At 44.4% G+C, this 21,560-nt stretch overlaps 2 protein-coding genes across 3 annotated transcripts in view; one reads left to right on the top strand and one right to left on the bottom strand.

Annotated features, from left to right (window-relative positions):
* SLC22A23 (solute carrier family 22 member 23) overlaps positions 1 to 21,560 on the top strand; it is a 140,223-nt gene that overhangs the window by 71,934 nt on the left and 46,729 nt on the right. The window lies entirely within an intron of this gene.
* Positions 10,371 to 15,344, bottom strand: LOC142487067 (receptor-interacting serine/threonine-protein kinase 1-like). The gene is made up of 3 exons (XM_075585761.1): positions 15,281 to 15,344; positions 12,863 to 13,021; positions 10,371 to 10,789 (listed from the first exon to the last, which is right to left on the bottom strand). Exons 2-3 carry the CDS (start codon positions 12,939 to 12,941, stop codon positions 10,506 to 10,508), a joined length of 363 nt encoding a protein of 120 aa, XP_075441876.1. The 5' UTR covers positions 12,942 to 13,021; positions 15,281 to 15,344; the 3' UTR covers positions 10,371 to 10,505.

Below are 21,560 nucleotides of genomic sequence, written 5' to 3'. Positions count from 1 at the left end.
AAAATGACTTTAATGGATCATACAAGGCTTCCTCCTCTCTTTGCTGCTCTTAGCAGTAGCCTATAAATGCAGACCAATTTCGGGGGTCACCTAACTCTACGTCCTCCCACCCCATCTTCTCTTCTGAATCCTAGTAATCCTTCCTCGCTACTGACTCACCAAGTCTGCACTTGGGGGGGCCTTTAAATGCCACATTGACAACCCCTCTCCTGGGCTTCTCGCGTCTCCGCCAATCGATTGCTTCCAGCACCCACAAAGGCGGCTGCTTCCTTGACCTGGTCTTTGCTAAAAACTGCTAATCTGACTTCTCATTCTCCAATTTCTGACCATAACTCCATGTGCTTTTCCCCCATGCTCACATTTCTCACACAACTTACAGCCTCTCCTTCCTATACAATTTCTTTTACTAATTAATCCTGTTCTGCTTTAACTCTGCTCCTTTTTCTTTCCAAACAGAGCTACTTCACTTCTCTAAACAGGCATTGATCCACCCCATGCCTCCCGTCTTTGACTCCCTTCTTCAGTCCAAGTCTAGATATTATGCCTTGTTCAGTGTCTATTTTGCCAACTCCTCCTCTACCTCTCTGGATATCTGTGTGTGTACCTGAAGACTCTGTTTTAGGACTACTACGCTTCAATGTATAATCACTTTTTCACTGGGTGACCCCATTAACTCCTTTTGGATTCCGCTATTATCTATATGCTGATGACATACAACTATATGTATTTGCACCTGGCCTTACACCTGCAGTACAGTCAGAAATTAATGCCTTTGTCACCTCAGGCTTAATATGGCTAATATGGCACTTCTCATACTCCCTAAACAGGCCCATTATTCTCTTATTATTTACTAATGCCACTAACCACCCAGTCTCGCAAATGTGCTGTCTGGGGACTACATTCAAATCCTTCCTACCCTCATAAAAATGCTGTTACTAAAGCATGCTGTTACTTCCTCTGCAATGTAGCAAAAAATATGCCTCTTGCTCTGTTTTGTGACTAGTAGAACATTAGTGCATGCCCTCATTCTCTCCCGGATTGACTGCTGCAGCATTTTTTGTGTCTGGCCCCCCTGCCTCACACCTATTCCCTTACAAACCATCTAACATGTTGCTAATTGAATGTCTCCTGCTTTTCTAGATTTTCACTTGCTTCTTGCCTCCTAAGGTCTCATTGCTTGCATCTTATTAATCTGTGTATAAACTACACAATTTTCCTCCTCTCCTCTGAATTTCCATATCTGGACTCTTTTCTCTCGTTACACCCCCACTCGCCTCTTCAGCTCAACCCAAGGACGTCTCACCTTTTAACTCCTTAAACATGTTTTTCTCTTCTCTCCCAACTTATGGAACTCTCCCAGTAAATATTTGTTAAAAACCTTTTCTTTCCGTTTTAAAGCCCAGCTGAAGAATCGCCTCTTAAAAGAAGCATCTCATAAAATGTATGCACGCCAATACTAATGGCTCCTGGTACACTTAACCTCCCTGACTGCACTTCTTAAAAATCTTATGCACCCAAATCTCCTAATATACCACTTGGATTGTAAACTCTTCAAGGCAGAGCCTCCCTGTGCTCTTATGTTGGCATTTACTTGCTGCTTTTATCACCATTGTTTGTACTTTATTTCCCCTGCATTGTAATTTTGTAAAGCACTGTGTACACTGTTGCCACTATATAAATACAATTACACATGCATATGGAAGTGGGTTCCTTAAACTGATCAAGGAGTAGGATGATTGATATCAGCGCTGCTCTGGTAGATGACAGGCTCACCAGGTAAGGTAAAAGCAATTTATTGAAACTACATAAAACGGATACTAGGGAACATAACAAAAAGGCCTCCTCCCACGCGTTTCGGGCGAGTTCACCCTTTCTCAAGGAGTGTAACAAGACATGAAGGGAGGGTGTTATTTATAACTCCCTTCTAATGGTTGACTAATGTGTTGCACCTGATTGAAAGACATTTATGCAAATTTCAACACACAGGGCTCATAACAAGTAATCGCATAAAATATACTTCATAAAAGAAAGATCAATGTATATATCATAGTAAGTTTCTCATAATACATTAGTCTATACTAGCATGATGCCCTACAGAGTGACATAGTATATATGTATGTAATTTGTCTAGTAGCCACAGATTGAATACATAAATAAAGAGTAAACAATAAAAAACATTTGATACATACAAAAAAACATAGCAACATCATAATCAGTTGTGTAATACAGATGAAAAGGAGAAGGAAAAATAAACAGGAGTAAAGAGACGGGAAACACAGTAATATCCATTAGCAACCTATAGGGATCACAGAAATACCTTCAAGGTCCCATGCAAGATATGTCAATATGTTCAAAAAAGTAAAAGTTTTACTAATAGAGGCATACCCCGCATTAACGTTCGCAATGGGACCGGAGCATGTATGTAAAGCGAAAATGTACTTAAAGTTAAGCACTCCTTTTTCCCACTTATCGATGCATGTGCTGTACTGCAATCATAATGTCTGTGCATAACTGATGTAAATAACGCATTTGTAACAGGCTCTACAGTCTCCCCGCTTGCGCACAGCTCCGGGCCCGGTAGGGAGCTGGTATTGCTGTTCAGGACGTGATGACAGGCGCATGCGTGAGCTGCCGTTTGCCTATTGGGCGATATGTACTTACTCGCGAGTGTACTTAAAGTGAGTGTCCTTAAAGCGGGGTATGTCTGTACAGAACTTACTAAAGAATATACAATTCTGTCATTCGTGACATGTAACACAGACCATGTCATTTACATGATTACTTGCGGATGCAATAAACTATACCCGTTTTATATAGTTTCAATAAATTGCTCTTACCTGGTGAGTCTATCATCTACCAGAGCAGCGCTGATGTCGATCATCCTATTCCTTGTTTACTATTCTGATCGCGCTCGCGCAGCAAGTGTGTCATTCACCTCTCCAAAGGAACACACAGCCGGGAGCAACAGAGGGGACGGACCATTGTGAGCTCTATCCGTGGGCTGCTGTGTCTGCGGCCGCTGGCCCCACATGGGAAGCGGGTTTGCAAGCGGCTCTTACCCCACATCTCCATAAGGCTACTTTCCTGCTCGATATATCTCCTTATCAAGCTAGACAGCTTTGGTGGTCATCCTAGAGTGGACAGACGGTTTCCTTTGACATCCTTAAACTGATCAAACTGTTAAACAAAGTGTTAAATATTTTCTTTTCTCTAGAAATGAATTACAAATGGCTTTTGTTTGGGACCCCTGATACCATAGCCCACCCTGTCATTATCAGAGAGCCAATAAAAGATAAGGGAAGTGGTCTGTGAAAACTCTTGAGCCGAGTGACCGAAGACAAAAGGGAGCAGCCAGATTACATCCAGCCCCTCCGTAGCCTCCACTCGCCATGTTTACCATTTCATTTAAAAAAATACTTCTACCGTAGGTGTTTTCTTTACAAAAATGTCACCAATCGGCAGAATTCGTTAATGTGCATTAGTACATCGTATAGGGTATTATAAGTGAGAAAGATTGATACAGGTCACAAGATGTTTTTTACTCCTAAAATGTATATACAAAAGTACAACATGCTGGAGGATATGTGGCTACATATTAATATTTGGAATGGGTGCCTGGCAACTTTGTGTGTTGTACATAACATTTCTGTCATACTTTCACACGGCAGGTAGCTATGCTATTTTGGTCTCTAGCCAGAGCCGCCCTACTCCTAAAATGTCTACCGTGACTTGAATTAAGTGGCATGTAAAATTGGTGTTCTTTTATGTTTGTTTTGTATACCCAAGTATATTTATATGGGCATGTGTTTAAGTATTCTATTTTTGTTCACCCCAGAGTGTTGAATTTATTTATATGTTCTAGTGAGTGGTGTGCAAACAGAATTGGTACAGGAATACAAAGTCCTAGGTAGTAGGGTTACTAAACATAAAATCAGATACAGTACTGTGATATCGCACATTATTTAGGCAAATGCTTACAATAGGAGCAGTATATTTTGGGAGGGATAATGTGCAAGTGGCTCATCACATTGCTCTTTTGACACATTAGATCTAGGAGCCATATCTAGAATATAAATAGAGCTGTGCTTGTTATGAATGGGTTGTTGCACACATTGTAGTGAATAATATGGCTGCTAATGCTTATTTGCCAGGCGAGTCTTGAACCTAATATAAAGGGAGGTTGTTTGTCAAGATTGGTTGAGTGCGGAGCCTAAAATTGCGCCTGTGCTGCAGAGCAGCACGGACTGACTTGTCTGTCGCCGCTGTGGTTGGTCAAAGCGAACTGGACCCTGCTGCTAGCGTGCCTGCAAACAAGCATTTAGCACGCTGTTACTGGCTGCAGTGGTGACTGACAGATACATTGATTCACAGCCGCTGACTGGAGGGAGCAGCAACATGGACAGGTTTAAGTATAGGAATACACTTTTCACTTTTTGTGTAATACTCTGCCTTTTTAAGATATTCTACACAAGTCCTATACTTATCTGGTTCTATGTACTTTTTACTATATGTAGACTTTTGCCGAAAGTCCATGAAATGAAAAACTAGAAATGTGCACTTGACCCTCCCTGTCTTTGTTCTAAAAACAAAAAGTGAATTTGATCTAAAAAAAAAAATCTTTTAACGTTGGAGCTGATTTTTGCTTCCTATTACATTAAATAATAACAATGTGGTTTTGTATTTTTTTTTCCCTTGCCCAAGGAAGACATGACAAAGCTAGTTGAGGAGACTATATTAAAAAGGCTTATTTAAAATCAAGTATGTTAAGTTGAGCAAGTTCAGGAAGAATGCGGTTTCCAAGTAACACAGGACAAGAAGGTTACAAGTTGGAGATGGAGTGTTTAGTGGTAGAGTGGAAACAGTTCAGATTGTGCTCTTTCGTTCTCTATACCTACCTATATTAAAGTAATATGTAACATTACCTTACTGCAAATCCTGCTCATTGCCTCAGTGACGGGAAGGTGGCAACGGGTGTTCAGGAAGGTGTACAGTGGTACTTTTAGGTTCAATCGCACTATGGAAGCATGAACAATATACCAGGCTAAAGTGGGAAAGGTGCTTACCAACATGAAAATGAGGCCGGAATGGCAAGTAAACCCTCGACCCACAAATATGGAAGATGCCAAAATTGAACATTGGGGCGGACTTCATCCATCAGTGGATTGACCTGGGGTACAGATCTAAAATTGTATTCTAGGCCAACAGATATGGGTGTTCCGGTTTCAGGTTAGACTAGGGTGTCCAGCTTTCCCAGTTTAGCTGGGACAGTCCTGGTTTTTTAATGGCTGTCCCGGCTGCCCCGCATTCTTGTGGCTGTTCCGGATTTGGCCATCAGAGCAGGGGGGTAGCAGGGAGCAAAGAATGCAGGCAGAGAGGAGAGCGGAGGCCGGTCTAACAGCAGAGGGTGGGGGCAGGGTTAGTGTCAGCGGAGCCTCAGCAGTGTGAGCCAGAAGTGAGGTGTCTGCTGCCAGTCACAATGAATTCCCCACCCCCCCTGCTCCAGACTGAAAGGTAGGACAGAGTGTGTGTGTGTCTCACTGGTTGTGTGTGTCTCACTGGTTGTGTGTGTGTCACTGGTTGTGTGTGTGTCACTGGTTGTGTGTGTGTCACTGGTTGTGTGTGTGTCACTGGTTGTGTGTGTGTCACTGGTTGTGTGTGTGTCACTGGTTGTGTGTGTCACTGGTTGTGTGTGTGTCACTGGTTGTGTGTGTCTCACTGGTTGTGTGTGTCTCACTGGTTGTGTGTGTCTCGCTGGTTGTGTGTGTCTCGCTGGTTGGGTGTGTCTCGCTGGTTGGGTGTGTGTGTGTGTGTGTGTGTGTGGGGGGGGTGGGGGTCACTGGCTCTCTGTGGCTGTGTGTGGCTGTGTGTGGCTGTGTGTGGCTGTGTGTGTGTGTGTGTGTGTGTGTGTCTCTGTGTGTTGGGGTGTGTGGGTCAGTGGCTCTGTGGCTGTGTGTGGGTCAGTGGGTGTATGGGTCAGTGGCTCTGTGTGGAGATAACATTTTTTTTTTTTTTAGATCTATTTATTATATATTTATTTATCTTGCCTTTGGCTGTATCCTCCTCTCCAAATTCCGTCAACATGGCTGCGCAACGTCACGTAATGCACATTGCCATAACGAGCTGCTCCGTGCCGTCACGCAGCATCAAGTTGACATGACAACGGGACGCATTATGGCGCCGAGGCATCACGTGAGGCCACATTGTTATGGCAACATGTCACCTCCTAACGTCAGTGTCTCGTTGTCATGGCAATGGGGGCGTCAAGTGATGTAATTTCTTTTATAAATAATTTTTTTATGTGTCCCGGTTTTTCATTTTGAAAATCTGGTCACCCTATTTATTTGGTCTACTTGACTGCTAATTGACCATCTGACGTTGCAATGCACACAAGACCTTTCAATAAAAATACTTTATTTAACATTATTGCTTTTTGTAATGGCATTTAAGTATTCCAGCAGTTTGGTTATGATCAGGTGGCCCATTCCATGATTCCTCCAAGAGAAAGCCCTGCAATGTGTTCCAGGTTCCGTATGGCAGACAACAGGTCAATGGTCAACATGAAACCAGGCTCCATGAAACAGCAATGACACATTCCCCCTTAACAATGAAAGTTTTAGGTGCTTAGAACTATAGTATGTGCACTCAAAGTAATGAACAGCATTCAAGGACTAAAGGCAATTACACTATGAACAATGACGGTGAGTTTGAAGAAGGGGAGTTGGATTAAATTCCCAGTGTCCTCTCCTTGTGACCTTGGGCAAGTCATTTGATTTCCAATTAATCGCAAAAAAATAGACTGCAAGATCTGGGAGGCAGGAACCCGTGTCTACAAAAAAAGTATTTGTACAGGGCTGCATACACGGTCAGTGCTATGGGATGGAAACAATTATTATTCAAATTTGATTCTTGGTACATAAGTGAAACACACACACTAACATATCCCATTGACAAACTTCTATTCCAGGTCCCAGTTACAAAATAGAAGAAAAAAAAATCACCCTACTTTATAAAGTAATAAGAATGATGCAGAACAATTTTTGGATCACACAAAAATAAGCCTTTAAAAAAACCTACATGTTACCTCGTAGATTTTTGTTTATAGGTTAATAGTCCTATATTTGGCTCATAAACGCTTCACCTGAGGAAGGAACGTTGTTTTTTTAATTTTTTTTACAAAAGCCATTTCTCAAACAAGATGCCATGCTACTGTGCCGAAGACTAAACTAGTGAGGCATTTAATCATGATGTGATATTGGTGCATTGTTCATGAGTAATTTTGTATTACATCTATATTGTATAGAAATAGGAAGCTACAGTTCTGAACATGGTTATTATTATAGTTTTGTAACTATAGATGCAATAGTAAATGTAAACTTTAGCCATCATTAAGTATTTAGGTTTTCAAGCCGTTTCAAAAACGGACAAGAACAAGATCTGCAGTATTGAACTTGTGAGCAGAGTATATGATTGAATTAAAACGTAAAAGCTTTATTAGGAACATAATTAAGAAATATATGGTGAAAAGAAATGAAAAGTGCCTTTAACGAACACTTTACATATATACAAAGGTTAAAAACTAGTCAGAAGAGGGTCCGATATATCAAGGTAAATAAGTTAACAGGGACATCATGGCTCGTGGGCAAAAGACGCTCTGACGCTTTTTCACCTATGACACACAGTTAACCCTATCTACCCCAACCTATACTGGAGGTATTTTTTGCTGAGGTCAGCCTTCTAATATAACCTGAAAGATATCAGAGCATATTGTGCTCTAGGAAACCGGTGCTCAAGAGTCACTCATAGATAATAAAATAAGGCAGAAGTTCCGCTGTATAGTAAGAGAACACCCATCAATGGGTAATAGTACTCACAACTTGGCAAATGGGCTGCTGGAGAGGGGGGGAGCATCTGGTATAGCAAATAATTGTTGCACACCTTACATCAGGGAGTAATCCTCGACTGGCACATCTCTCACGGCACTGTTGATGTCGAGTGTGGTGTCCACGCCTCCCGCGTTGCTAAACTCAGCTCTGTAGCGGCTCTCACAACTCCGTGTCATAGCCAGAAGTATTCAGCATCAGAACCCTCAGACCTCTCTGCCCAAGCTGCGTGATGTCATCTCTCTCAATGGATGAAGTAAAGGTATGGTGGCTTGCAGTTGCCAAATAAACACAGCATAGTGGATCCTCTGCTTGACGTGCTCCCTGGTATCTGCATGCAGTATATGAACAACTCCCCAGTAGGGGACAAACCGGTGCACAGCGAAGGGATGAATGAATAATCAGAGGGATTTATTGAGCTAAAAAACATGGACAAAAAGCACTGATAAAGTCACTCTAATATGTTTCACACGCACTGTGAAACATGTTAGAGTGACTGTATCAGTGCTTTCTTTGTCCATGTTTTTTATCTAAATAAATCCCTCTGATTATTCATTCATCCCTTCACTGTGCACCGGTTTGTCCCCTGCTTAGGAGTTGTTCATATTCTAATTTAACCTTATTGTCTCTTATCAATATTGAATGGGGAGACAAAGACTTATGTTACTAATTAACATCTTGCTGTTGTGGGACTATTTACAGGTCTGCAGGTAAGAGACTAAAGTCCTTGTCCACACTCCAATTAAACACCCCTTTTCCTAGGTTATTTTTATATTCCAGGCTCCATAGGGCTATCCTATAATGATGCACTCGGCTGTCACTTACCACAGTGAACTTCAATATTATTTTGCCCACGAGCCATGATCACCCTAGGTTAACTTACTTACCTTGATATATCGGGTATACTTCCGACTAGTTTTTAACCTTTGTATATATAAATTGTTAAAGGCACTTTTCATTCCATTTCACCATATATTTCTTAATTATGTTCCTATTAAAGCTTTATGTTTTAATTCAATCATGTGCTCTGATCACGAGTGCAATACTGCAGAGCTTGTTCGTCCCTGTTTTTGATTACTAAGTATTCTGCATGTACCTTGATCCACTTTACTCTAATTTAGGCTGAGCAGGCGTTGATCTTTGTATTGGTTAGTTTTCAATCAGTTTCCTAAGAACTTTAATGAACTTAAGAAGAAGAGGGTTCTCTGATATCTGATCATAGAAATATAAATTTCCTGTGGAAAAAAAGTCAAGAAAAACATGGACTTAGGCCCTTATTATATAACGTGACTTCAATGGGCTTTCTGTGCAATAGATTGGTGTTATCCCACTTTATAAAATAAGGACCTTAATCCATTAAAATGTAACACACTTAAAATACATTTTCTTCTACTGTATATGCTCACATTGCACCATGGGGTGTATAAAAATAGCTCACATACTTCATTCAAAAATACAGTATGGTAAAATATGTTTCATATATGCATGCTGTGTTTGAGAGTGTGAAAGCTAAAAGTGCTTTGCAAAATTTGAATTTTGCATCACAGAAATGTTGGTTTTGTTGGAGCTTGCAATGAGCCAACATTTTTGCCTTAACCCTGAAACACTCATAGAAAATAATTCCTTAAGGTTTTGTAAATGTATAACACTGTGCTCAGGGTAAAATGATCACCTAATGTAAAACAGGTAAACCACTTCTACTAGTACTAACTCATTGGAAGATTTAAGTTTATCACCATATTTCATATTGATACAGAGTAAAAAATAAATTAAGTCAGTAACAGAGACAAAGCGCATGTTTAACTTTGTGCCTACATATGTATGTTTGGTGTCCGCTTTCAGTATTGGGTTTGGCCTGGAATTGTGTCATTCCCACCCCTGTACAATGGTGTGAGTGGAGAGGACTAGAGGGAAACTGGTTGATGAAGATAATGATTCACATCTCATTCCTACCATAGCACGGAGCTAATGTGGCATACACCACTGAAATCCACGTTCCCATTTACAACTGAAGATTTGAGCTATCATGCTTTTGGTGCATGGCGTTAAAAAATAAATTCATGGTTTCTCGAGCCAAGATTTTCATAAAATCAGCTCAAACTAAAAGCCACTGAAAAACAGATTCCATCCAAGAACTCCTCAGTGATCTAATAGTGTACTGATAGGAGGGTTTCCGTTATGTGATCTGAGCAGAAGTGGGAAACGGAAATGGCTGAGACCCAACATATTTTGTAGCAACCAGTAAGAGAGACGATCTGAGTATTACATTTAAGGCACGGACATCTTTTCCCCCTATGTAAATGTGCACAGTAAGTGGTAAATTTAAGAGCTACCAGCCAAGAAGAAGTACAGTTTGTAGTTGTCCATTTAGACCTGGAGCTACTCGTCTTTCCTAGTGAAGTTTTTGCTAACCACAACTCTATATAATGCATTTTGTGATATACTGAATAAGGTGCTTTCCTGGGCAACAAAAGACACGATGGCCCAAAGTATCAATCTTTGATTTAGTGGCCAGAGTAAGCATTAGAAAGTCACTGATTTAATAGGCTGTCTGGTATCTGAGCCTTCACAGAGCATTCCACTTGTTTTCAAGTAAATCTTCCCATATGCTTCTTAGACAACCTACTAAATGCCACTCAGAGCGATGATTTCATTAAGAAGATCTATTTTCCCCAAAGCATATAGTACTCTGGCTACCTTCCCCACTGTGGCACTTTTGGAGTCTTTCATATGCCATTGACGCAGCATTTGATAAACTTTTTCTTTCAGTCCATCCCTGTTATAGTCATGGTCAATTTCATCAATTTCTGCTTCGCGAAAGCCAACGTTGGAAGCAAAATCTATCCAATCTTTTCCTAAATTATCCCTTAGGAGTTTCAGGTGTTGTTCACCAACCAAAGTGGGGCAATCTGAAACAACGACAGAAAAAGAACATAAGAAAGAATGTCTAAATCGGGCATAATGAACAAGCTACAGCCTCATATTGTCTTGCATGACATCAAAATACATTTGTAAACAATCATGTAGTAACAGCGTCATTATTGCCTGATGTAATATGAGGCATTTTAATACTGCAGTAAAATGTTAAAATATTTGTCAAGTTGTTATGTCTTTAATCAGACCAAAAGTTATGTTTGTTCAGGTACAAGAGCGTCAGAGAGAAGTTTCCTGAGGCAGAGGTGCTCAACTCCAGTCTTTAAACCCCCCAACAGGTCAGGTTTTCAGGCTATGCCTGCTTCAGCACAGGTGGTTCAATCGGAGGCTCCCAACCTAAAATAACACCCATCTTTCATTACTAAAACAGATGTAGCCAGGTCCCCTCTACGTGCCTGCCGCCCTGCGACCCCTCCCTCGTTTCCTCTGCTGCCGCGGGTCACTCGATGGACCCGCCGGCACTTCTGGAGGGTGGGGGCCAGTGCAGGGAGCGCTTTGGCGTTCCGGCAGTCCCCAGCGGCTCCCGAGCAGGGCGTCGCCATCTTGCTGTAGATCGCGCATGCGCAGTGAGTCCCGACGGCCCGGCAGAGTTGCGCATGCATGAGGAGAACCCGCGAAACCCTAGGCTACCAGGGAAGGCTCTTGGAAGGGACTACAGGTCCCATGAGCCTCGGCAGCGCCCCACGTGACGCCAGGGAGCCAATAGGGCTGAAGGATTGCCCTGGAGCCATAACTAGATACATTTCGCGCGCTGAGCAACGGCAGTTGGAGCTGGCAGCAAGAAGGGGAAGGAAGGGTGTAGGGAGCAAGTGGCTCTTACACCAGGTAAGGTTCCCCAGGTCCCAAACAGACCCAAATCCCCACCAGGTTAGTGGGTAATTAATAAGGGACGGCCCCTAGGTTAGGGACTCTGCCCTTAGGTGTGTGTGAGGTGCATTCTTGTCAGGTCAGTGCTGTTAGGGCTGACAAGAGGGTATTGTGTGAGGTTGCAGTGTGTGGCTGCAGGTGTTGGGGATATTAGGTAGGAGTTAGAGAGGGGATCCGGGTGATACGGGAGATGTAGTGTGGGTGCAGGGGGTCAGTGACCCACCTGCATAGGACAGGCTACCCCGTAGGCCCTATGAGTTTCCCCTGAAGACACTTAAGGTTGCTGTGCTGTAGGGATGGCCTATAGTAGCAGCGAGCATCACCTTAGTTCACCGAGTCAGTTAGGGACACAGTGGACGCTGTTTTGTGCTTAACTAAATTAAGATTTATTTACAGAAGTAATTTGTCGGTTGAACAAACGTGTTGACGCGTTTACCATTACAGTATGTACAGTTGGAAAGGACTGTTCAAGTAAGACTGAAAGACATCAAAAGTGCTAGGTCACATAGAAAAAAAGAACAAAGCCGAGAGAAGACAAAAAAACAAATCCAGAGGTTTGGCTTAGACCTCCGCTGCCGCTGCAGAGGCTTTCCGCGTGGGATCGTCCTGGATGGTGGTTCCGGTGTTTTTCTCTCATCGGATCCTTTGTGAAGCCAGTTGCAGGCCCGAGCACTGGAGCGCTCGGCAGGTAATCCTTATCAACAAGTGCACCAATGATCCTATTAGCTTCACTAGTGACTGCGCAGTCATACATATCCTCTCTCTGTAAGAGTGCGGGACATTGTGTGGGGATTATTGGACACGGGTGGGATCACCCGGTGTAGGGGGGGAGCGTCCTGCGAGACGCCGTAGTCGGTGTCTCCTCTAGAGAGGGCCACCTGTTGTTCTGGTGATGTTATGTTTCCTATGCACAAGTAAAGGTATTGGTTATTATACATACGGTGTGCTGAGTATTTGTATGTGTCCTGCGAGGAACAATTCCCGCTCTGCTGGGAACCATCGCAGGTGGAGGCGCTGCACCGAGTACATGGTTACTCATAAAATACTTGCCCCAGGTTCCCCGTGGCGGAAGCTCAGCCCTCCTGTGAGCCTAACAGGTAAAGCACCACACCTGGTAACTGTAGGTTCTCCGCACTCACACTATATCTGCTATTGGGTGGGGGAATACCCGTTACACATACCAAATACACCACGGTCTTCATAGTATGAATAGTCTGGTCTTTCCATCCTTCTAGCTTCGCTGCTCTTCTCTGCGCTCATTTCTCTGGTAATGCTCACAAAATTGTGATTTCCAATCTGAATACCTTTACTATTCGATATACTGAGGTTTAGAGCTTTCTCTAAGGAAAGACAAACAGATAGGGAAAGTAATGTTAAGATTTTTAGTGCATCTGCTTTTTTTTATACAAGACACGCAAACTTAAAACAAAAATCATTGATATCAGGCACTTTTAGTCCTTCCTATGGAAGCAGAGTACAGTGTGTAAGGAGACATATTTTACAATCAACCCTCTTAAAACAAACCTTGTAGGAGCAAACAATAAGATTGGGCATGAATGCACATATTCTCATTATTCCACTTGAGTGTAGTGCAAATAAATATTGGTGAACAACCCGACAGTAATTACTGCCAACACTTCTTAGGCCTGGGTCCCGCTGCATCCAGCGGTGTGTGTGGCCGCGTTACTTACCATCACCTGGTATCCTCCCGAGCTGGTCCCAGTCCCCCCTCGCTGCATGGCTCACTACGCGCAGCGACGCGTCAGCCGCCAAGGGATGCAAGAGAATTGCGATCCCAATCAGTGATGCGTCACGTGGTGCGCTGGTGAGCCAATCAGCGCCGGGTCTGGAGATAGAGGCAGCTTCCCTCACTTCCAAAATGAAGGGGGGGGTGTATGTATGTGTTGTGTGTGTGAGAGCGGGGGACCGACGGGGAATGGGGGGACAGCACGGAGAGCCCTCTGCTCAAACTATGCCCCCCCCCCGCTACAGCTCCAGCTCCCTACAGACCGCATATAGCGGTCAAGTGCCTCTCCACGCGCCACCTGTCTGCAGTGCAGGCGCGTTGTCTGAGGCAGCGAGGCCTTAGTCTTAGGCTGCAGCCCCGCTAGCGCTGAGCGAGCGGTGCTTGCCGCGGTTACTTACATATATAGATCTATGTAAGTGCACGCACACACGCTGGGCGATTAGATACACAAAAAAAATCTTACTTTCTAGTGCACTCAACTACCCGCAATGCCCCCCGCGCATGCGCAAATGCAAGGACACCCGGCGCTCATGCTTGGAACGCTCTCCAAGCATGAGCGCGCTCAGCACCAGCGGGGACTCAGCCTTACTCTCTAACCTCAAACTTAGATTGAAAAAGCAGCCAAGCCTAAGGTATGAAACTAGTGAATTATTTAGCCATAGTGTAACAGCAGAGCAGGCAAGCACAAAACGATTTCTTGTGCTTTTAGTGTCATTCAACTGGATGAAGCAGACCTATTTACCAGCACTGGGAAGTAGCTTCACTGCTCATTAAAAAAAGGACCATGGGCCCCTTTTGCAATATGTCGTTCATTTAAATGGAGCTAATCTCTTCTCCAAACATTGAAGTTTTAGTTGAGAAATAACAAATATAACACACACTAGCTGAGAGACCTGGCGTTGCCCAGGATGTGAATCCCTAATAATTGTTGTGGGGAGGGGGAGGAAGGGGTGAATCGTGTGTGTGTGGTGAATCGTGGGTGGGTGGGGGTGAATCGTGTGTGTGTGTGGTGGGTGGGGGTGGTGAATCGCGTGTGTGTTTGTGTGGTGAATCGGGCGTGGGTGGGTGGGAGGGGGTGGTGGATCGGGCGTGGGTGGGAGGGGGTGGTGAATCGTGGGAGGGGGTGGTGAATCGTGGGTGGGTGGGAGGGGGTGGTGAATCGTGGGTGGCTGGGAGGGGGTGGTGAATCTTGGGTCGGGTGAATCATGGATGGGTGCGGGTTTGAATCTTGGGTGGGGGGGTGAGGTGAGGGGAGTGAGCCCCCCTGTCCCCGTCGATCGGATCCCCCACCCCTGTCCCCGTCAATCGGATCCCCCACCCCTGTCCCCGGCAATCGGATCCCCCACCCCTGTCCCCGGCAATCGGATCCCCCACCCCATCCCCCTTAGTTCCTGCGCGGGTTTCTCTCTTTCACCCCCTACCCCCCATCCCCGGCGGTCCCCAGCTGAGGGTAGAGGAGAGAGAATGGGGCCCATGAGTGGTGAGGAGAATCGGCGTGTGCTCCTTCCACCCCCCCCCTCCCCAGTGCTCCCGGCGTCCCCGCTGAGGGGAGAGAAAACGGGTCCCGCAGGTGTGAGAGCTGCGGGTGAAGGGGGTGATGGGGGGGGAGGTGAGCTGCGGGTGAGAGAGTGTAAGTAGCGAGTGAGGTGAGGGGGTGGTGGTGGCAGTTGTTTGTGGGATGGGGGTGGCATTTGGGTGTCAGCAGCGGAGGGTGTGCGTGAGGGGGGTGTGTGTCTGGACGGTGTATGGTGTGCTGGCGGGTGACTGCACTGGGCGGTGTTGGTGGGGGAGGGGGGGGGGGGTTAGTGTGTTGGGGGGGTGGGGGGGAGAAGCACGCGGCGGTGCACGGTACCTGAGGTGGTGTCTAGTCCGCAGGGGAGGTGAGCGCAGGCGGTGAGGCAGTGATTGTTCTGAGTGTGGCAGTTGGGTTTGTGAGGTCAGCGAACCACGCAGGCCAATGAGAGGTGTGGGGGGGTGGGGCCGGGCCACAGACCAATCAGATTGGCCAGAGGGTGAGTGACAGAACAACGGACCAATCAGATTGCCCATAAGCCCAGCAAATATAAACGTTTTCAGCAAACAATGTTTTAATTTTTATAGATGTTTTAATATAAAATGTAACATTTTCACTCCCCTCCTCCCTCCCCCCTCCGCCCTCCCCCTCCCCCCATGTTACATTTTTACCCCCCCCCTCCTCATGTAACATGGAGAGGGAGGAGGGAGGGGGGTAAAAATGTAACATGGGGCGGGAGGAGGGAGGGGGGGTGAAAATGTAACATGGGGAGGGGGGGTGAAAATGTAACATGGGGAGGGGGGAGGGAGGCATGAGGGGGTGAAAATGTAACATGGAGAGGGAGGGGGGTGAACATGTAACATGGAGGGGAGGGAGGGGGGTGAAAATGTAACATGAGGAGGGAGGGGTGTGAAAATGTAACATAGAGAGGGAGGAGGGAGGGGGGAGGGGGGTGAAAAAGTAACATGGGGAGGGAGGAGTGAGGGGGTGAAAATGTAACATGGAGAGGGGGGAGGGAGGAGTGAGGGGGTGAAAATGTAACATGGGAGGGAGAAGGGAGGGCGGGTGAAAATGTAACATGGGGAGGGAGGAGGGTGGGGGGGTTAAAATGTAACATGGATTGGGGGGAGGGGAGGAGGGAGGGTGAAAATGTGACATGGGGAGGGAGGGTGAAAGAGACATGGAGAGGGAGGGTGAAAGTGCGACATGGGGGTGAGAGACATGTTGGGGGGAGGTGGAGAGAAAGACATTGGGGAAAAGACACCTTGGGGGAAGGCGAGACACATTTGGGAAGGGAGAGACGCACACTGGCTGGAGGGAGAGAGAGACAGAGACACTGGGGGAAGGAAAGACACACAGGCTTCAGTGAGAGAGAGACACTGGTGGGGGGGGGGAAGTGAGAGACTGGGGGAGGGAGAGACACAGGCTTGAGAGAGAGACACTGGGGGGAGGGAAAGTGAGACAGTGGGGGAGGGAGAGAGAGAGACTGTTGGGAGGAAGAGACACAATGGCTGGAGGACGAGAGACACTGGGGGGAGGGAGAGAGTGAGACACTGGGGAGGGAGGGGGGGGGGGTAGGGAGGGACGAGAGAGACTGGGGGAGAGGAGTGTGAAACTGTGTAAAAGGGGAGATAGGTCCTGATGTGGCGTGGAGAGAGTGTTTAATAATACAGCATAAATGGGGACGCTACTAGACAAATATCATACTATTTATTTTTAAGTGATGTAATTTGTGTTATAAATACTTTTTTTTTTTTTATGTGTCCCGGTTTTTACTTTTAAAAATCTGGTCACCCTAGGTTAGACCTTTCAAAAATGTTGGGAGGTTTTGTATTAAAATACTGTGCTGTTAAGTAGGTAACAGATGTGGTAATGAAAAGTTTTGGCTGTGCATGTGCAAATTGTATTTGAACCGGCAGTAAAAAATTGAGCAACAAATTTGAATTCACAAGTGCCTTTCACCACATGTTGTACAGTACTCTCTGTGTCCTGGTGGGCAAACAGTGGATTCTTTTCACTGTAAACAGGAATTGACACTGGGTTTTAAACTCACAACATGGTGTTTGGTGCTTTGACTTGATTGTATTTTCAGGGCACTTTGTTTGCTTCCTGACACTAGCATTCTTGGCTATATCTAGAAATCTCTCTCCGTGCTTGTCCTTATAAAAATACAATGCAGCCAATCCAAATAAACACAAATCAAATGAAAGCATTGTTTTGATGCAAGTAACCGAAACCACTTTTTTTTCGGAGCAGTAATCCCATAAAGATAGTAGGACAATATCCACCTTTTTCATTTACATTTTTTTTAAATTGGGACCACGCTTTTGGTAGCTGCTCCCTACAATTTGGGCATTGTTTTGTGTTCATTCTTTTTCTGCATCTCTGTGCAAGTAATGAACCTAGGTGTGGTATTTTTTCTTGTAGATGTGCCAATAATCTTTTTAGATTCCTATTAAAACATAACACTCTGTGTTTATACATAAAATGCTAACTGGTAGTGGGACATGGATAACACAAGCAACAGGTTTTGCCAGCAAAATACTGTGGGAACGTGTACATTACGTGGAAAAGAGAGTTTATTATTGAATGGGCAGAAAATGTTCAATGTTGTCAGATTTTCTGTTTTAGAGCAGATTTAAATGTCAGGATTTATTTTCGATTAGACAATTAAGTGGCTGTTTATTCGGTTGTGAGCCTGCACAGAGATTTGGGCTGACTCAGCGTTCCAATTCGTTCCTGTTCGCGCGCAGGTTGACAGGTTAATATGCAGGCTGATCGATGTTCCCATTGTATGTGCAGCTACTTATTAGAGCGGTAACTGTGGATCCTGAGCAGGGTAGTGATGATACACCTCCATCTCATAGATAAGCGTGTTGGACCCAGAGTGAGCCAAGTATACGGTTCACTCAGGGTCACCAGGTACACGACTAACGCCGCCGCTAAGTGACTGTTGATTTAATAGTCCACCTTCCCCTCATATGTATGCGTGTTGGACCCTGAGTGAGCCAAGTATATGGTTTGCTCAGGATCACTAGTTACACGACTTAAGTTGCTGCTCCGTAACTGTCTGTGGGACGGCTGCATTAGTTAATGCTAATTCAGCATACCTCTCTCGTAGATGCATGCATGCTCCGATGCTAATTATAGTAATAGATACAATGCGGGTGCCGAACAGTAACATTGCAGTGAATACCCCTAGGGTTGCACCAACTAAGGTAGGTAACTATAATCAAGTAACAGTGTCTTAAATTGGCATTATACAGTTATGTCCGGAAATAATTGGACACTGATACAAGTTTTGTTATTTCGGCTGTGTACCAAAATAAATTCAAGTTACAGTTAAATAATGAATATGGGCTTAAAGTGCAGTCTATCAGATTTAATTTGAGGGTATTCACATCCAAATTGGAGAAAGGGTTTAGGAATTACATCTCTAATATGTAGCCCCCACTTTTTCAAGGGACCAAAAGTAATTGGACAATTGACTCAAAAGCTGTTTCATGGACAGGTGACACAAACGGCACCTCATTATGTGCGGACAGCATGGGTGGTATAGCAGTCACTGCAGGAGCTTACAAAGTCACGCCCCACTATGGATGCAAAGCATTGTAGGGAGCGACTTTGGAAGCTCCTGTTGTAATTGACACCTATACCAACCATACTAAGGTGCCGTTTGGGACATTGCTAAATACACAGCCCCCACATGGGCTCAGGAACCCACGATACTGCCAGGGATCTGCCATTACATATTGTTGGGGTCTAAACCAGTGGAGGCACATTACAAACCCCTACAGGTTTCCACACCCCCTGTTAGGTATCCCTGATCTGCACCATCTTTACCCATTCTTTTTGATGAGTGCAGTCTTGCTTAGCAATGTTTTTCTACTGTAGCAGGTGGATATTCGATAAGAGGAACACACATGCAATTCTGCTTAACTTGAAGCATCCACCCCCTTTTTTTTTGTCTTGCTAAATGCAGCATGTGCACAGCTTTAATGAAAAAGAATTACCCAAGTTTCTGATCGATCCGTTCTCCTGCGATCGCTGAATATTCTGCTCTTGGGTCTATCGAAATGGCTGACTTCTAACTTTGTGCTGGAGCTGCAATGTATCATTATATTACTAAGGGGAACACATTGCTGATACAGCTTTCAGCTCGGCAGTAGACAGTTTGCTGCTTGGAACACTGTAACAGATCTGTTTGTGATACTTTGTTGCCAAAGGGCAGAGCTCAAAAAGGGTGTGTGCGCGTCAGTGACTTTATAAATGGTTGCTATAGCAACCAACGGATGATCAGTACGTTAACAATTCAAAATAAATGCCAGGCGTTGGGGGTGGGGGAATGCTGTTCGTATTTAATACTACAGAACTGAATTATTTAAAAAAAATTACATAGGATTTAGGATGTTTTGCTGCTTCAAGTTTATACTGTCAAGGATATGGAGCAAACCAGATGTGGGAGGAAGGATGCACCATTGTTTTCATATCCTTTTAGGATCAACCAGACATGGCTCTAATAAATAGACCTCTTGCACCAAGCTGCCCTCTTCAGGGTTGGAGTAGTTTCAATGCATTGCTCTGAGAAGAGGATTTCTTAAAGAAAGAGGTAGTGGGTATGTGTGTTTTCGTTGTGTGATTCAGTTGGTGCAGAGATTCGGGAAATACTTGCTGCCCTTGAAAGCAAGATTCTTACAATTTGTTGGAAGTAAAGCATGGGTCAAAGTGGTTTCCCAAGCTTGTTTCATTTCTATATCTTTTATTTTTTATTTGTTTCTAAATCTGTGACTATGAGCTTATTTATACTTCCAATTCACCCTTTTGTAGGGATGGAGGTTGAACTCCTAGAACTGTTAACGCAGTGCTTATATTGTCACTTGACAATTGGAAGTGAACATGCCCGCTGCCCCCCCCCCACCCCTTAATTTTGTACGGTAACGTAGATTAAATGCACACCATTAGCATTCCTAGTGATGTGATCTTCCCCAAATTACGCATAAACATCCAGTTAATGCCCCCCTTGTCATTGGCTCATTTAACGGATAAAGCATACTTTTACTATGAAAAGCTGTTCATGCTTCAATCGTTTACTATACAGCCTCATTAGTCCTGATCTTTGCCACGGAGTCCATTTTCTGCAGTGTATACTTTCACTGTTAATCCAAAACAATGCATCACTGTTACAGACTCTTCCGCCAAGTGACATCATTGTATCAGTGGCGAACAAAGGTAGAAAATACGAAATTAGAACTGTATCAAGGCAACAGGGCACGCTATGCTCTCCCCCACACTGTCCTCCCTGTCTGTGCATGCTAAGCACGTGTCGTCAGACTTTACATATTTTGAACCAAATGTGGAATTGATCTGAATCTTGGCAGTTCTGATGAGGGTCTCGATTTGTTGGTGGATACAAATGGTGGACACGTTTGTGAGAGCAATAATGTTACTTTCATGTAATGATTATAGTGAATATATAAATGTACTTATTGGCATATTGCATGGCAAATATGCAAAGTCTTCTAAATAATATGCAGTAGCTTCAATCCTGTTTGTGGTTTGGACATTGCATGAATTTGTATTAGTTTACTCTGTGTAACCACAAACGTGCATACAGAAAAAAACCTCTTTTTAAAGAAGCAACACATTAACCAATATTTTCGACCCATGCCATAGGTCAGGAGTGCTCAACTCCAGTCTTCAAGATTCTCCCTCCCCCACTCCCCAAACAGGTCAGGTTTTCAAGATATCCCAGCTTCAGCACAGGCAGCTAAATCAGGCTCAAAGACTGAGCCTCAGTGCTGAAGCAGGGATATCACGAAAACCTGAGCTGTTGGGGGCTAGAGGACTGGAGTTGAGCTATCCATGCTTTAGGTTGCTGTAGTCAACATGGTAGCACAAAGCACCGAAAATGTAAATTGTTTAAATGCATCCCTTAGTGCGTAGGTGACGCACACAGCCATTATTTAATAAGTAGCTGTGCAGAATATCTTCGTGCTCCGTACCATTACTATTGGTTTAAAACAGCAATTCGCTCTGTGCTATAAAAATAAATGTCTGTTTTTCATTTTGGAACATTAAAATGGCCTCTGCCATTCACACACATTGAAACATCCGAGGTTGTAATGATGACTGCGGATGCCAGTGAAATAACAAACCGGTGAAACCTCTGCAAACAAATGAATAATCATATTGGGGTGGGGAGCTGCTTTAATTGTGCTATGTAGTTTGGTGCAGGGCAGACTGCAGGCTCAGTATATTCCTGCATGGAAATCCAATAGAACAGCGAGCACACAGACCCTGTCTGCAGTGGCCATTGCTATACCTCTGTAATTGATCCATGCACAATTGATGATGTGTTTTACACACATTGTTGTAGCTTAATGAAAGGCCCTAGATGGGCAGCCTACTTACTTAGGGTTGGCATGGTTTCCTCACTGGCAGGATTTGCAGTCTAGCCCTGGTGAAGTTGAATGGTATATGCAGATTAGGCATCTTTCCCACAGCAATTGGCAGGGGTGTGAAACGCTGTCAAATTTGCATTCAATTGGTGGGATTATACAGCTGGAAAGCTTCTGCATGGTGTAAAGACTGTACAATGTTCACTTGCATTGTTCTTTTG

Source organism: Ascaphus truei, chromosome 2 (genome assembly GCF_040206685.1).
Source record: "Ascaphus truei isolate aAscTru1 chromosome 2, aAscTru1.hap1, whole genome shotgun sequence".
Classification (NCBI taxonomy): domain Eukaryota; kingdom Metazoa; phylum Chordata; class Amphibia; order Anura; family Ascaphidae; genus Ascaphus; species Ascaphus truei.
This window is presented reverse-complemented; position numbering and strand designations above follow the sequence as displayed.